The sequence below is a fragment of the Staurois parvus genome, unplaced genomic scaffold (genome assembly GCF_062004578.1).
Source record: "Staurois parvus isolate SC_StPar_1 unplaced genomic scaffold, SC_StPar_1.0 ptg000189l, whole genome shotgun sequence".
NCBI classification, from domain to species: Eukaryota; Metazoa; Chordata; class Amphibia; order Anura; family Ranidae; genus Staurois; species Staurois parvus.
In genome coordinates this window covers 1,003,304-1,019,462 of record NW_028317985.1, presented here as the reverse complement: position 1 = coordinate 1,019,462, position 16,159 = coordinate 1,003,304, and the positions used below count along the sequence as shown (strand labels likewise).

The following is a 16,159-nucleotide window of genomic DNA, read 5'->3' as shown; positions in this document are numbered from 1 at the left end:
TAGTGTAATATTGTCACACAATAGTAACTTTTTAAAATGGAGATTAAGGCCACTCACATGGTAATCACTTGATAAAAGCATATTTATTATATATAGTAGACTTCAGTTCAGCAAATATACAAACTTTTTCTTCCAGGACTCTCACATCCTGGAAGAAAAAGTTTGTATATTTGCTGAACTGAAGTCTACTATATATAATAAATATGCTTTTATCAAGTGATTACCATGTGAGTGGCCTTAATCTCCATTTTAAAAAGTTACTATTGTGTGACAATATTACACTATGTGAGTTTTTTCTATTGGTTGAACGGTGGAGTATATTCGGATGGTGAAGATTTCCTCTAGTGTGGCACCAAGGAGGGTTTAGGATCCCTAAAATTCCTTAAAGGTTTTTTACTCACCAAGTTCTGGTGAGTGTGTTTGATGTTGGTTTGTGCACGGGTGGAAGGTGGAAGTTCCTTTTTTACTCTTAAAGAGAGTTTGAAGAAAAGAAGTTTACACATTTATATTAATAATTTAATAATATTTGAGCACATGGACTTTTGGGTGTTTTATTCATGAGTGAGGATAAGCACTATTAATTTATGCACCTATTTTATTAATTTTATGAGTGATTAATAATCTAATTTTGCGCTGTTTATTTATATTTATATTGTTTGTGTTTTTCACAATTTGCACAGCAGCAGTTTAGATTGATATTTTGAAGATTTGGCGCAGGAATACGTTTTTTTGTATATGCTTTGGGTCATTGTCCATCTGCACTGTGAAGCGGCGTCCAATGAGTTCTGAAGCATTTGGCTGAATATGAGCAGATAATTTTGCCGGAAACACTTCAGAATTCATCCTGCTGCTTTTGTCAGCAGTCACATCATCAATAAATACAAGAGAACCAGTTCCATTGGCAGCCATACATGCCCACGCCATGACACTACCACCACCATGCTTCACTGATGAGGTGGTATGCTTAGGACCATGAGCAGTTCCTTTCCTTCTCCATACTCTTCTCTTCCCATCACTCTGGTACAAGTTGATGTCGGTCTCATCTGTCCATAGGATGTTGTTCCAGAACTGTGAAGGCTTTTTTAGATGTCATTTGGCAAACTCTAATCTGGCCTTCCTGTTTTTGAGGCTCATCAATGGTTTCCATCTTGTGGTGAACCCTCTGTATTCACTCTGGTGAAGTCTTCTCTTGATTGTTGACTTTGACACACATACACCTACCTCCTGGAGAGTGTTCTTGATCTGGCCAACTGCTGTAAAGGATGTTTTCTTCACCAGGGAACGAATTCTTCGGTCATCCACCACAGTTGTTTTCCATGGTCTTCCGGGTCTTTTGGTGTTGCTGAGCTCACCGGTGCGTTCCTTCTTTTTAAGAATGTTCCAAACAGTTGTTTTGGCCACGCCTAATGTTTTTGCTATCTCTCTGATGGGTTTGTTTTGTTTTTTCAGCCTAATGGTGGCTTGCTTCACTGATAGTGACAGCTCTTTGGATCTCATCTTGAGAGTTGACAGCAACAGATTCCAAATGCAAATAGCACACTTGAAATGAACTCTGGACCTTTTATCTGCTCATTGTAATTGGGATAATGAGGGAATAACACACACCTGGCCATGGAACAGCTGAGAAGCCAATTGTCCCATTACTTTTGGTCCCTTAACAAGTGGGAGGCACATATGCAAACTGTTGTAATTCCTACACCGTTCACCTGATTTGGATGTAAATACCCTGAAATTAAAGCTGACAGTCTGCAGTTAAAGCACATCTTGTTCGTTTCATTTCAAAACCATTGTGGTGGTGTATAGAGCCAAAAATGTTAGAATTGTGTCGATGTCCCAATATTTATGGACCTGACTGTAGTTCAAGCCGTGATATGTCATAATTGTGATGATTACGGCTTACAGCTCATGAAAACCCCAAATCCACAATCTCAGAAAATTAGAATATTGTGAAAAGGTGCAATATTCTCGGCTCAAAGTGTCCCACTCTAATCAGCTAATTAAGCCAGAACACCTACAAAGGGTTCCTGAGCCTTTAAATGGTCTCTCAGTCTGGTTCAGTAGGAATCACAATCATTGGAAAGACTGCTGACCTGACAGTTGTGCAGAAAACCATCACTGACACCCTCCATAAGGAGGGAAAGCCTCAAAAGGTAATTGCAAAAGAAGTTTGATGTTCCCAAAGTGCTGTATCAAAGCACATTAATAGAAAGTTATGTGGAAGGGAAAAGTGTGGAAGAAAAAGGTGCACAAGCAGCAGGGATGACCGCAGCCTGGAGAGGATTGTCAGGCAAAGACCATTCAAAAGTGTTGGGGACTTTCACAAGGAGTGGACTGAGCCTGGAGTCAGTGCATCAAGAGCCACCACACACAGATGGATCCTGGACATGGGCTTCAAATGTCGTATTCCTCTTGTCAAGCCGCTCCTGAACAACAAACAACGTCAGAAGTGTCTTACCTGGGCTAAAGAAAAACAGACCTGGTCTGCTGCTCAGTGGTCCAAAGTCCTCTTTTCTGATGAGAGCAACGTTTGCATCTCATTTGGAAACCAAGGACCCCGAGTATGGAGGAAGAATGGAGAGGCCCAAGGACCCCGAGTATGGAGGAAGAATGGAGAGGCACAAGGACCCCGAGTATGGAAGAAGAATGGAGAGGCCCAAGGACCCCGAGTATGGAGGAAGAATGGAGAGGCACAAGGACCCCGAGTATGGAGGAAGAATGGAGAGGCCCAAGGACCCCGAGTATGGAGGAAGAATGGAGAGGCACAAGGACCCCGAGTATGGGGGAAGAATGGAGAGGCCCAAGGACCCCGAGTATGGAGGAAGAATGGAGAGGCACAAGGACCCCGAGTATGGGGGAAGAATGGAGAGGCACACACTGCAAGATGCTTGAAGTCCAGTGTGAAGTTTCCACAGTCTGTGTTGATTTGGGGAGCCATGTCATCTGTTGGTGTTGGTCCACTGTACTTCATTAAGTCCAGGGTCAACGCAGCCGCCTACCAGGAGATTTTGGAGCACTTCATGCTTCCTTCCACAGATGAGCTTTATGGGGATGCTGACTTCATTCTCCAGCAGGACTTGGCACCTGCCCACACTGCCAAAAGCACCTAAACCTGGTTCAATGACCGTGGGATTACTGTGCTTGATTGGCCAGCAAACTCCCCTGACCTGAACCCCATAGAGAATCTACGGAGCATTGCCAAGAGAAAGATGAGAGACATGAGACCGAACAATGCAGAAGAGCTGAAGGCCGCTATTGAAGCATCCTGGTCTTCCATAACACCTCAGCAGTGCCACAGGCTGATAGCTTCCATGCCACCCCGCATTGAGGCAGTAATTGCTGCAAAAGGGGCCCAAACCAAGTACTGAGTACATATGCATGCTTATACTTTCCATAGGTCCGATATTGTTCTATGTACAATCCTTGTTTTATTGATTGCATGGAATATTCTCATTTTCTGAGATTGTGGATTTGGGGCTTTCATGAGCTGTAAGCAATAATCATCACAATGATGACAAATCATGTCTTGAACTATCTTGCTTTGCATGTAATGAGTCTATCTCATATATTAGTTTCACCTTTTAAGTTGCTGCACTGAAATAAATGAACTTTTGCATCATATTCTCATTTTTCGAGTTTCACCTGCATATGTCTGGACACCCATGTATTTCTATGAACTAGTGGATGTAAACGGATAATCATCTGTTTACATCCGTGAGCCTAGGTTCACACTTGTACGCATGTGATTCGCACAGAAACCGCACCGCATTCCTGTGCAAATCACATGCGAATTCTGTGCGGTGCGATTTGAGCCATACATTTTGTATGACTCAAATCGCACTGCTTTCGCACCAAAAAGGCGCAGGACCCTTTTTTTGGTCTGCTCTAGAATTGGATTGCATGGGTATTCACACCTGATTCTGCACATCACACCGCGCTTTATTTATTTATTTATTTATCGAGTTTATATAGCGCCAAAGGGTTTGCTCAGCGCTGTACAATAGAGGGGGGGGACAATACATGAAACAGAACAGTAACATCAAACAGTACACAAGGGGTAAGAGGGCCCTACTCTTTCGAGCTTACAATCTAGGAGGGAGGGGGTAGAGGCACAGGAGGAAACGGCTGTGGGGGATGGAGTGGTAGGAGGAGGGAAGGGCAGCGGCTGTTAGGTGAGGGTGGGGTAGGCTTCCCTGAAGAGGTGGGTTTTCAGGGAGCGCCTGAAGGTGAGGAGGGAAGGTGACAGTCTGATGGATTGGGGTAGTGAGTTCCAGAGGATGGGGGAGGACCTGGAGAAGTCTTGCAGTCGTGCGTGGGAGGAGGAGACCAGGGAGCAAGATAGAAGGAGATCCTGTGAAGAGCGAAGGGTACGGACTGGGCTTTGCGGACTGATTTCGGGTGTTGTTAACATACACACTCGCAGCGGTTTGCATGAACAGGGTGCGATTGTGATGTGGTGCAGAATTCGCACAGAAACCTCTGCAAATTACGCACAGCATCAGTGTGAACCCAGGCTTAATGTCTGCACCACTTTTTTGAGCGGAAGAAAACCCGTTTTTTCTTCCATTAAAAAAAACAGAATGGAAGAAAAACTTATGTAAACGAATGAAAACGGATGTAAACGGACAAAAAAAGGATGTAAACAGACAAAAACAGATGTAAACAGATGAAAAACTGATGTAAGCAGATGAAAAATGGATGTTAACGGACAAAAAAAGGATGTAAACACGAAAACAGATGTAAAGAGATGAAAAACTGATGTAAACATATGTAAACAGATGAAAAATGGATGGAAATTAGCAAAAAAAAGGATGTAAATGAACAAAAACGGATGTAAACGGACAAAATAAGGATGTAAACAGACAAAAACAGATGCAAACAGACAAAAAACTGATGTAAACAGATGAAAAATGGATATAAATGGCCAAAAAAGGATGAAAACAGATGTAAACGGATGAAAAACTGATGTAAACATATTTAAACAGATGAAAAATGGATGTAAATGGACAACAACAAAAAAAGGATGTAAACAGACAAAAACAGATGTAAACAGATGAAAAATGGATGCAAACGGACAAAAAAAGGATGTAAACAGACGAAAACAGATGTAAACGGATGAAAAACTGATGTAAACATATGTTAACAGATAAAAAATGGATGTAAATGGACAAAAAAAAGGATGTAAACAGACAAAAACAGATGTAAACAGACGAAAAACTGATGTAAACAGATGAAAAATGGATGCAAACGAACAAAAAAAAAGGATGTAAATAGATGAAAACAGATGTAAACGAACAAAAATGGATGTAAACAGAAAAAAAAGAATGTAAACAGACAAAAACAGATGTAAACAGACGAAAAACTGATGTAAACAGATGAAAAATGGATGCAAACGGACAAAAAAAGGATGGAAATAGACGAAACAGATGTAAACAGACAAAAAACTGATGTAAACATATGTAAACAGATGAAAAATGGATGTAAACAGACAAAAAAAATGTAAACAGACAAAAACAGATGTAAACGGATGAAAAACTGATGGAAACATATGTAAACAGATGAAAAATGGATGTAAACGGACAAAAAAAAGGATGTAAATAGACGAAAACAGATGTAAACAGACAAAAAACTGATGTAAACATATGTAAACAGATGAAAAATGGATGTAAACAGACAAAAAAAAATGTAAACAGACAAAAACAAATGTAAACGGATGAAAAACTGATGGAAACATATGTAAACAGATGAAAAATTGATGTAAACAGACAAAAAAACGGATGTAAACGGATGTCAACTGATGAACTTGGAAAAAACATGACTGAACTGATGAAAAAAATGGAATGCCTGTATGAAAGGGTCATAGGCTATAATTAGCATTTTTCATCAGGAGTGGTTTTTGGCTGGAAAACCCCCCCCAAAAAACAGAACTAGTGCGTTTCAAGAGCAGTTTTTTTTTAGCTGTAAAAATGCTTTAATGCTGGTAAACGTGGTAAAACGCGGCAAACCAGCGTTTTTGAGCCAATATTTTTTTTGGGGCTCAAAAACGCTGCTAAATGCTAATGCTAAAAATGCAGAAAAACTTGCCCGTTGTGTATGAGGACTAATACTGACAAAATATAATATAAATGGTAAACTGCAGATTATGATGATATTATTATAACGTTGACATTTACTACGTTCATTTTTGTGACCCGCATTCTGTGGTTCGGTCAGTCGGTTTTTATTGAATCGATAAAGCTCAGCTTGGTATGTATAATCGCTTGTTTGACAAGTTCCAGAGCGTCATTGCGATCTTTCAATGTTACAACCGCACTTCCGCAACTACTAAAAGTATTTAAAGGAAAGTTATGAGGCCACGCCCACAGATCTGGTTTAGGGAGCGAGGGAAATGAGACGACTTTCCATTTAGTATTAGGACTGTTTGCAGGCTGCACATGGCAATTGGTGGGGACAGAGGGGACTCATACCTGCTCGTCTGTGCTGACCAGGGGCGGACTGACCATATGGAAACTCGGGCATTGCCCGAGGGCCCGGGGTCAGTAGGGGGCCCCATGAGAAGCCCCTGGTACCTTTTTCATAGGCTTTTTTGAGTTTGGGCAAGGACACAGGGGCCCCATGATCCCCTATTGCCCGGGGGCCCCAGGAGTTGTCAGTCCACCCCTGGTGCTGACATAAGCTGGACATACACATAGAAATATTTTTTTACATTCAGCAAAAAAAAACAATCGAACAGTTGCACTGCATGGATGGACAGATTTCCCACTGCAGCTCCCAAAATATCTGTACAGCAGCTTCATCTGATTGGATGCAGATGCTGTTCAACTGACATTTAAAGCGGAGTTCCATTCACTCTGTAAAAAAATAAAAGCAGCTACAAAACTGTAGCTGCTGACTTTTAAAAAACAGACACTCACCTGCCCCCGCCGCAGCCCGTTTCACTGGTCGTCCTGTATTCCAGGAGGTCGGTATCTTCAGTGTGGGCACCCGGCTGTGACAGCTTGCAGCTTCACAGCCGGGTACCCACTGCGCATGTGCGAGTAGCGCTGCGCTTCCTGAATGGCCCCGTCGTCTTCTGGGACCTGTCACGTGTCCCACAAGACTTCGGGGAGGAACGGTAGGAGGACAACTTCCATTTCCAATCGCCTAGGCCAGGGGTAGGCAACCTGCGGCTCTCTAGCTGTCGTGGAACTACATTTCCCATGAGGCATTGCAAAGATTACAAAACTACAGCTATGACTTGCAGAGGCATGATGGAACTTGTAGTCCTGCGGCTCTCAGGTTGCCTACCCCCGGCCTAAGCAATCGCAGCGGAAGTGGGAGCTGGTACCTGTCAAATTCGGGTACCCTTCCCCCCCTCCCCGCTCCCCAAAAGTGCCAATCCTTAATGGGGAGCAGGAGACCAATCTATAAAGCGGTGGAACTTCGCTTTAAGCCGGCCATACATGGGTGGAATACCGAAAGAATTTTCATTCAGGCTCCATACACACGGGGCATTTTAATAACGCCGGTAATGTTAGCTCTGTGTAAAGTCATGTTAAAAATGTGAGTTTTTCAACATTTTTCAGCATTTTTGCATTAGCGTTTTGCAGCGTTTTTTTGCGTGTCTGTTTTTTAGATGTTTTTAGAGGTTTTTTATCAAGAAAAAAAAATTTTCTTTAGTTAAAAAAAGTGTAGAAACGCTGGTTTGCCATGATTTATCGCGATTTACCTCGTTTTTTCAGCGTTAGAGTGTTTTTACAGCTAGAAGCTCCTCTAGAATCCCATTAGTCGTGGGTTTTTCCAGCCAAAAAACATTGATTCCAGTCTATGTGTGCACATAGAATAACATGCTGGGAGTTTACTGGCTGTAGAAAAAAAACTTCAAAAGACAAAAACAGCTGCTGTAAAAACGTCCCGTGTGCATGAGGACATATGCAGGCCATAGATGGGGAGAAAACCGGCCATTTTTTTTTAGAAAAACCAAAAATCGGTTGTTCAATCAGCGGACATTACCACCATTGGTAAAATAAAGTCGGCTGATTTTCGTCCCGTCTACGTCCGGCAATAGAATATGCAGAAGAAGAAATAGAATATGAATAAAAAGAAGAAATAGAATATGAAGAAGAAATAGAAGAAATAGAATATGAATAAAAAGTAGAAATAGAATATGAAGAGGAAGAAATAGAATATGCAGTATAAGAAGAAATAGAATATAAAGAAGAAATAGAATATGAAGAAGAAATAGAAGAAACAGAATATGAATAAAAAGTAGAAATAGAATATGAAGAGGAAGAAATAGAATATGCAGAATAAGAAGAAATAGAATATGAATATAAAGAAGAAATAGAATATGAAGAAGAAATAGAAGAAATAGAATATGAAGAGGAAGAAATAGAATATGCAGAAGAAGAAGAAATAGAAGAAATAGAATATGAAGAAGAAATAGAAGAAATAGAATATGAAGAGGAAGAAATAGAATATGCAGAAGAAGAAGAAATAGAAAATGAATAAAAAGAAGAAATAGAATATTAAGAAGAAATAGAATATGCAGAAGAGGAAGAAATAGAAGAAATAGAATATGCAGAAGAAGAAGGAATAGAAGAAATAGAATATGCAGAATATGCAGAAGCAGAAATAGAATATGAATAAAAAGAAGAAAAAGTTGCAACATTGTATCTATTTGTATCTATTTCGGATACAGATGTTTCTATTCGGATACAAATAGATACAATGTTGCTATACTTTTAAATGTCAAATATAATGGACTGAAATTATTTTTTTTTCTTCTTCTTCTTCTTCATATTCTATTTCTTTCTCTTCTTCTTCTTCTATTTCTTTCTCTTCTTCTTCTGCTTCTTCATATTCTATTTCTTCTTTTTCTTCTTCATATTCTATTTCTTCTTTTTATTCATATTCTATTTCTTCTTCTCATTCATATTCTATTTTTTTCCTTTTCTCCTTTTCCTTCTTTTTTCATGTCACTGCTCATGCTCATTTTTTAAAATCGGAAAAAGATCGGCAGAAATGTCCATCATTGCCGCGAAAATCGTCAGAACGACAAATTTGGCCGATTATTTCCCAGCAGGACCGATAATCGAAAGGGCAAAAATCACTAAAAACAGCTGACCGATTACCGCACTAATGATCCGAAAATCAGCCAATTTTTTTTTCGGACGATTTTCGGCTGTTTTTCATCCCATCTATGGCCCGCATTAGTTACATAGTTAGTCTGGCTGAAAAAAGACAAAAGTCCATCCAGTTCAACCATAAAAAAAAAAGTTATAAACCTACACCCACAGTTGATCCAGAGGAAGGCAAAAAATCCCAGCAAAGCATGATCCAATTTGCTCCTGCAGGGGAAAAAATTCCTCCCTGATCCCCCGAGAGGCAATCGGATATTCCTTGGATCAGCTTTACCTATAAATGTTATATCCAGTTATATTCTGTGTATCCAAGAAAGAATCCAGGACTTTCCTACAGCAATCCACTGAGCTGGCCACAACCAACTCTGGAGGGAGTCTATTCCACATTTTCACAGCTCTTACTGTGAAGAAACCTTTCCGTGTTTGGAGATTACATTTAGTGTATTTCGCAAATATTGTGCACCACACCGCCACTACCGCCACATTATTCTCCAGGGTCTGTGCTTTCAGAATATATTTTTTTGTTTTTGGTTGATTTGCTGTCATTTCTAACAAGCAATGTAGATTTTAACATGTGCAAAAAAAAAAAAAGTAAAAAAATCGCCCCTGTAGACAAGTGGTTAAAGGTGAAGTCCACATTTGATCCCGGGTTCATATATGTGCGGTGCGGTATATCGCATGTGATTCGCACAGGAACTGCACCGCATGCTTGTGCAAATAACCTCTGCATCTTTGCATACGTGGCACATTTAAAAAAAAGGGACTTTTATCCCTCATGGGCTGCTGTACCTGCAACACGCATTCACAGACACACGCACATCTAGTTCCAAGGCTTGTTTACACTGACCTCACCCTCTGAAGAGCGATCCAATGAGGGTCACTTTTCAGAGGGGATGTGACAGTCTGTAAGGAGGAGTTATGTTAGTTCCTCGACTCTTGTTTTAACCCAGAAATGCCCCCATCACAACCAATCATTTGTACGGGTCACCTTCCAGGGGTTGGTATTGCTTGTCAACCAGGATCTGCAGCCTATGCAGCTCAGGGGGAGTCTTCATGGCACTGATTGGGGGGGCACTCTGCCAGCTGGGGGGTGTTGGGGGCTCTCCTGGCATTTATTTCTGTTCAGGGGTGATTTGAGGCCAGGACATGTTTACCTTCCCTCCCATTGGCTGATCCTGCTTGTACATGACATAACTGGCTCTGCAGAGGAATTCTCCATAATGATTCCCCATGTTGGCAACAACCCCCTGCCCCCCCAACCCCCCCCAGCCTCCCCCTCCAGCTGCTCCCACAGCGCAGGCACATCTTTTCAGACGCTCCCTCGCTGATCCCCCTCCCATATATGGCGTGTGGGCGGGGATAGGCAAATCGGGGCCCTGCGTGATAGAATACTGTACTGGGGCGGGCACCTCCTGCGGGGCGGGGACTAGGGCTTCGGGGGCGCGGCTAAATTAAAGGTACCCGAAGCTGTCTCGGGCGGTTCTATTGTCCTTTGGCTGTTCGGAGTTCTGATGGCGAGATCGGGGAGGATGATGGGGCTGGCCCGGAGGGCGCTGAGTGCGGGGGTGAAGACGGTGTGGTCTCGGGGCATGCACCAGGGCAGGTAAGGGGGACAATGTGTTCTACTCGGTGCAGTCATGTGCTGCCATTGCTGTACACTGCGCTCCGACCTCCGGCTCCCCGCCAGGAAGATGTGCAGAACGTCCCAACAGCTGGCAGGAATGGCTGGTCATCTGCCTGAAGGCAGGAGGGGGGCTGTACATAGGTGTTACAGCGACCCCATGGGAGTTAGAGTGCCCCCCACGTAGGTTAGAGTGCCCCCCATGAAGGTTAGAGCGCCCCCTAAACCTTAGATCACCCTTTGGATGCTGGAGCGCCCCTCATGGAGGTTACAGCGCCCCATAAACCTTAGACCAACCCTTGGATGCTGGAGCGCCCCTCATGGAGGTTGCAGCACCCCGTAAACTATAGACCAACCCTTGGATGCTGGAGCGCCCCTCATGGAGGTTACAGCGCCCCATAAACCTTAGACCAACCCTTGGATGCTGGAGCGCCCCTCATGGAGGTTGCAGCACCCCATAAACTTTAGACCAACCCTTGGATGCTGGAGCGCCCCCCATGGAGATTAGAGCATTCCCTAAACCTTAGATCACTCCTTGGATGCTGGAGCGCCCCTCATGGAGGTTGCAGCACCCCATAAACTTTAGACCAACCCTTGGATGCTGGAGCGCCCCCCATGGAGGTTACAGCACTCCTATGGAGGTTAGAGCGCCCCATAAACTTTAGACCAACCCTTGGATGCTTGAGCGCCTCCCATGGAGGTTACAGCACTCCTATGGAGGTTAGAGCGCCCCATAAACTTTAGACCAACCCTTGGATGCTGGAGCGCCCCCCATGGAGCTTAGAGCACTCCTATGGAGGTTAGAGCGCCCCATAAACTTTAGACCAATCCTTGGATGCTTGAGCGCCTCCCATGGAGGTTAGAGCACTCCTATGGAGGTTAGAGTGCCCCATAAACTTTAGACCAATCCTTGGATGCTGGAGCGCCCCCCATGGAGGTTAGAGCGCCCCCTAAACCTTAGATCACTCCTTGGATGCTGGAGCGCCCCTCATGGAAGTTGCAGCACCCCATAAACTTTAGACCAACCCTTGGATGCTGGAGCGCCCCCCATGGAGGTTAGAGCACTCCTTTGGAGGTTAGAGCGCCCCATAAACTTTAGACCAACCCTTGGATGCTTGAGCGCCTCCCATATGGAGGTTAGAGCACTCCTATGGAGGTTACAGCGCATCATAAACTTTAGACCAACCCTTGGTTGGTAGAGCGCCCCTCATGGAGGTTAGAGTGCCCCATGAAGGTTACAGCGCCCCATGAACTTTAGATCACCCTAGGGACGCTAGAGTGACCCATAGAGGTTAGAGCCCCCCTGCAGGTTAGAGCGCCCCCTAAACCTTAGATCACCCCTTGGATGCTGAAGCCCCCCCCCCCCATGGAGGTTACAGCACCCCATAAACTTTAGACCAACCCTTGTATGCTAGAACGCCCCCCATGGAGTTTAAAGCATCCCCACAGAGATTATGCCCCATGAACATTAGATCATCCCTTGGATGCTAGAGCCCCCCCCCCCCATGGAGGTTAGAGCTTCCCATAAACATCAGATCACCACTTGGACAATAGAGCGCCCCCCACTGAAGTGACCATGAGCTTATAGCAGAGGAGGAATGCAGGTCCGTATGGCAAATGGACCTGGCTATCTGGAAGCAGTGCTGTAGGTCCGTATGCCGTAGGGGTCTGGCAACGAAAGGGTTAAAGTGGTTGTAACTCTTACATCTACCCAGTGAGGTGACTGGCCTCAGGTGATACACAGAGATGACCCAAATCCTACATAAGTTGTACCTGTTTATGTGCAGTATTCTTTTCTCTACATATGTTCAAAGTTCTGAATTAATAAAGCTCATCTGAGAACTCAGAACAAAGGGTTGTGGAGAGCTGAAACTGCACACTAGAGCTCAGTGATGAGAATTCTGAGAGCTGATTGGAGGAAAGGGACACCCTCCACACAGCTCTCAGGAACAGACCTGAGGCTGTCAATCTGCTGGAGGTCTCTCTCCTGTCACCATTTTTCTCTTGGTGTCAGGAAAACTTCTCAGAAGTAATTCATGCTGATAGTAGAGGAATGAAGCAGCAAACAGAAGTGACACTTAGTGCTCTGGATAGAGACAAGCACACATTATAGAGGGATATGCTTTGTTCATATTTCATGTCTGAGGTTTACAACCACTTTAAGAACTAATAAAGAGTAACATTTTGCAGACAGTGAAGGTTGAAGAATAATCCCCCTCCTCCTCCCCTCATGGCTGAATAACTGCCAGAACCTGAATGGCTTGGGGCCTAGAATCACTTGTTCTGGCAATGTTTTGAAGTCCCTAAGAATAATTGCTGATCCTTAAACTAAAATGAATCCCTCAGTGGTTTTGGCTGCACTCCCTGAGCACAATAAATGTCACACTCCCCAGTAAGTTACAATATGCACCAGCGGAAAATTGGAACATAATTGGGGCTGCAGCACGCGCATGCATGGAACACTTGTGCATCCTGTGCAGGTGAAGATGGCCCTTTGTATGCATGGGTATCGGGCGAACTGACCATTTGGAAACTCGGGCACTGCCCGAGGGCCCGGGGTCAGTAGGGGGCCCCATGAGATGCCCCTGGTACCTTTTTCATAGGCTTTTTTGAGTTTGCGAAAGGACACAGGGGCCCCATGATCCCCTATTGCCCGGGGGCCCCATGAGTTGTCAGTCCGCCCCTGATGGGTATACTTGTGTGAATGAGGCGTTAAGGGAATGCATTTTCATTTTGTACAAACAATAGTTATTTATGACACCAGGGGTCTCCAAACTTTCTAAACATAGGGACAGTTTACTGTCCTCTAGACTTCGAGGGGGCCGGACTGTGGCCAGTGGGAGCAGAAAAGGTCCAGATGTCAGTGGAAGTAAACCAATGCCCTTTGTTGGTGTCAGTGGAAGGAATAGCACCCCATCGCTGGTGTCATTGTGAGGAATAGTGCCCCATCATTGGTGTAATTGGGAGTGATATTGCCCCATAATTGGTGTCAGTGGGAGGAATAGTGCCCCATCATTGGTATCAGTGGGAGGAATAGTGCCCTATCATTGGTGTCAGTGGGAGGAATAGTGGCCCATCATTGGTATCAGTGGGAGGAATAGTGCCCCATCATTGGTATCAGTGGGAGGAATAGTGCCCCATCATTGGTATCAGTGGGAGGAATAGTGCCCCATCATTGGTATCAGTGGGAGGAATAGTGCCCCATCATTGGTGTCATTGGGAGTGATATTGCCCCATAATTGGTGTCATTGTGAGGAATTGTGCCCCATCATTGGTGTCATTGGGAGTGATATTGCCCCATAATTGGTGTCAGTGGGAGGAATTTTGCCCCATCATTGGTGTCATTGTGAGGAATTGTGCCCCATCATTGGTGTCATTGGGCTCGATTGTTGGTGTCATTGTGAGTGATATTGACCCATAATTGGTGTCACTTGAGGTTATTATGCCCCATTGTTGGTATCCGTGGATAAAATAGTGCCCCAAGGGCCAGATAAAAGCAAGCCAAGAGCCACCTCTGGCCCCCGGGCCACAGTTTGGACACCACTGGTGTAGACACCCAAAAGCCCTGAGACTGCTGCTGGGTGCCGCCATGTTGTATATGATGTCAGCAGACTCAGAACTGTCACCCAAGTGACACGCTAAGAATTCTCCATCGAATTCTCCTTCGTTCCTGCCCAGCAGCTACCTATAAGGTTGTGTAGGGAGAGGAGCTGGGCCAGCACAGGCAGTAAAACAGAGGAGAGGGCTATGATGTGCAAGGAGGGAGGGGCTGTGCTAGGGAAGTGGCTTTCCTAGAGTAATCAGATGTTCTAGCAAGCTCAAAGGCACATTGCATTGTAAGTGGATATAACATTCCATGAACAGAAAAACACTCAAAGGCTGGCCATACATTATACAATTTTCTGTCCAATTTGTTTTAGATTTACCTTCAGCTATGTACTGCCTAATTGGATACAATTGAAAGGGTTGTTTAGGTTTGACCTCCTATTATATGGTTTTTGGTAACTCTAAAGCAAAATTCTCAAGAAAATTGTATAATGTATGGCCATACATTATGCAATTTTCTTTAGAATTTTGAACGCAAAATGTTGCGTTTTTGGTTCTATAGACTTCAATGGGAACACTGCAGAAAAGCATGTATTCTGTTTTTGCCACATTTTTGAGATATTTTGTATTTAAAATCTGCCTAGCAAAAAAAATGAAAAAAAAACCCCCAGCAAAAACGCATCAAAAACACAACGTAAAACGCAATGCAGAAATGCCTCAAACGCAACCTGCATAGGTGTGAACCTAGACTTAGTCAGTATTAGGCGGTTCTGCAGATGATTGGTGGTGGTTAGCCCCCTTTGGAGGTACTGGCTGCTACTTTACTGGCATGATAGCGATGTCGATTCAGCGAAATACTTGAATGGGGAGAGAGGAGCGCCCCGTGTCCAGAGGAACGTCACACTTGCTGAGAGGATCGCAATGGTTTATTGAAATTAACCGCTTGCCAAATGGCCCATGCAGATATACTGTGGGCCTGCAGCTCTCCTGTGCCAGATCACACACATGCACGTAATCTGGTATTTCTAGGTAGGGGGCGCACTCGCCCGCCTCTCCAGCTGTGCTGTCATTTGTTACAGCACAAGCCAATCAGCAGGTCCTGGCCAGCAGGTCCCGAGCGAATGACAGAAGAGAGCAACAACAACACAGGGCTCGCTACAGACAGCAGCAATGTGCCAGTTTATTTTCCTCCCTGCAGGGAGTAAAAACCAGCACATTGTTTTGTAAAAACAGCATACAATACACACTTTACAGATTGTTAGGCACACAGTTAACCCTTTGATTGCCCCTAAATGTTAATCCTTTGCCAACCAGTGTCATTAGTACAGTGACAGTGTATATTGTTAGCACTGATCACTGTATTAGTGTCAGTGGCAGTTAGTCAATTCCCACAAAGTGCCAGTTAGCATCAGATTACCCACCGCACTATCACAGTCCCACTATAAATCGCTGATCACTGCCATGTATTTTTAAAAATATTTTTCATGTATTTTGTAATAAAAACACACTTCCACATGCAGTATATATATATATATATATATATGTGTACATATTTATTTATTTCAGGTACTTATATAGCTCCGTCAATTTACGCAGCGCTTTACATATATATAGTACATCAGTCCCTAACCCTCAAGGGGCGTACAATCTAAGGTCCCTAACTCACATTCATATACAAGGGCCAATTTAGACAGGATCAGGAGTGGACTGACCATTTGGAAACTCGGGCACTGGAGCCAATTAACCTACCAGCATGTCTTTGGAGTGTTGGAGGAAACCGGAGTACCTGGAGGAAACCTACGAGACACAGGGAGAACATGCAAACTCCAGGCAGGTATTGCCATGGTTGGGATTTGGTTGGGATTTGAACCAG

General features: G+C 43.9%; 1 protein-coding gene across 1 annotated transcript in view; it reads left to right on the top strand.

Annotated features, from left to right (window-relative positions):
- The first annotated feature begins 10,564 nt into the window (after positions 1–10,564).
- Positions 10,565–16,159, top strand: part of ACSF2 (acyl-CoA synthetase family member 2) — an 82,870-nt gene continuing 77,275 nt past the window's right edge. The window contains exon 1 of the mRNA XM_089677597.1: positions 10,565–10,722. Within this exon, the coding sequence (XP_089533723.1) occupies positions 10,631–10,722 (92 nt within the window). The 5' untranslated portion in view covers positions 10,565–10,630. The remainder of the gene's footprint in view (positions 10,723–16,159) is intronic.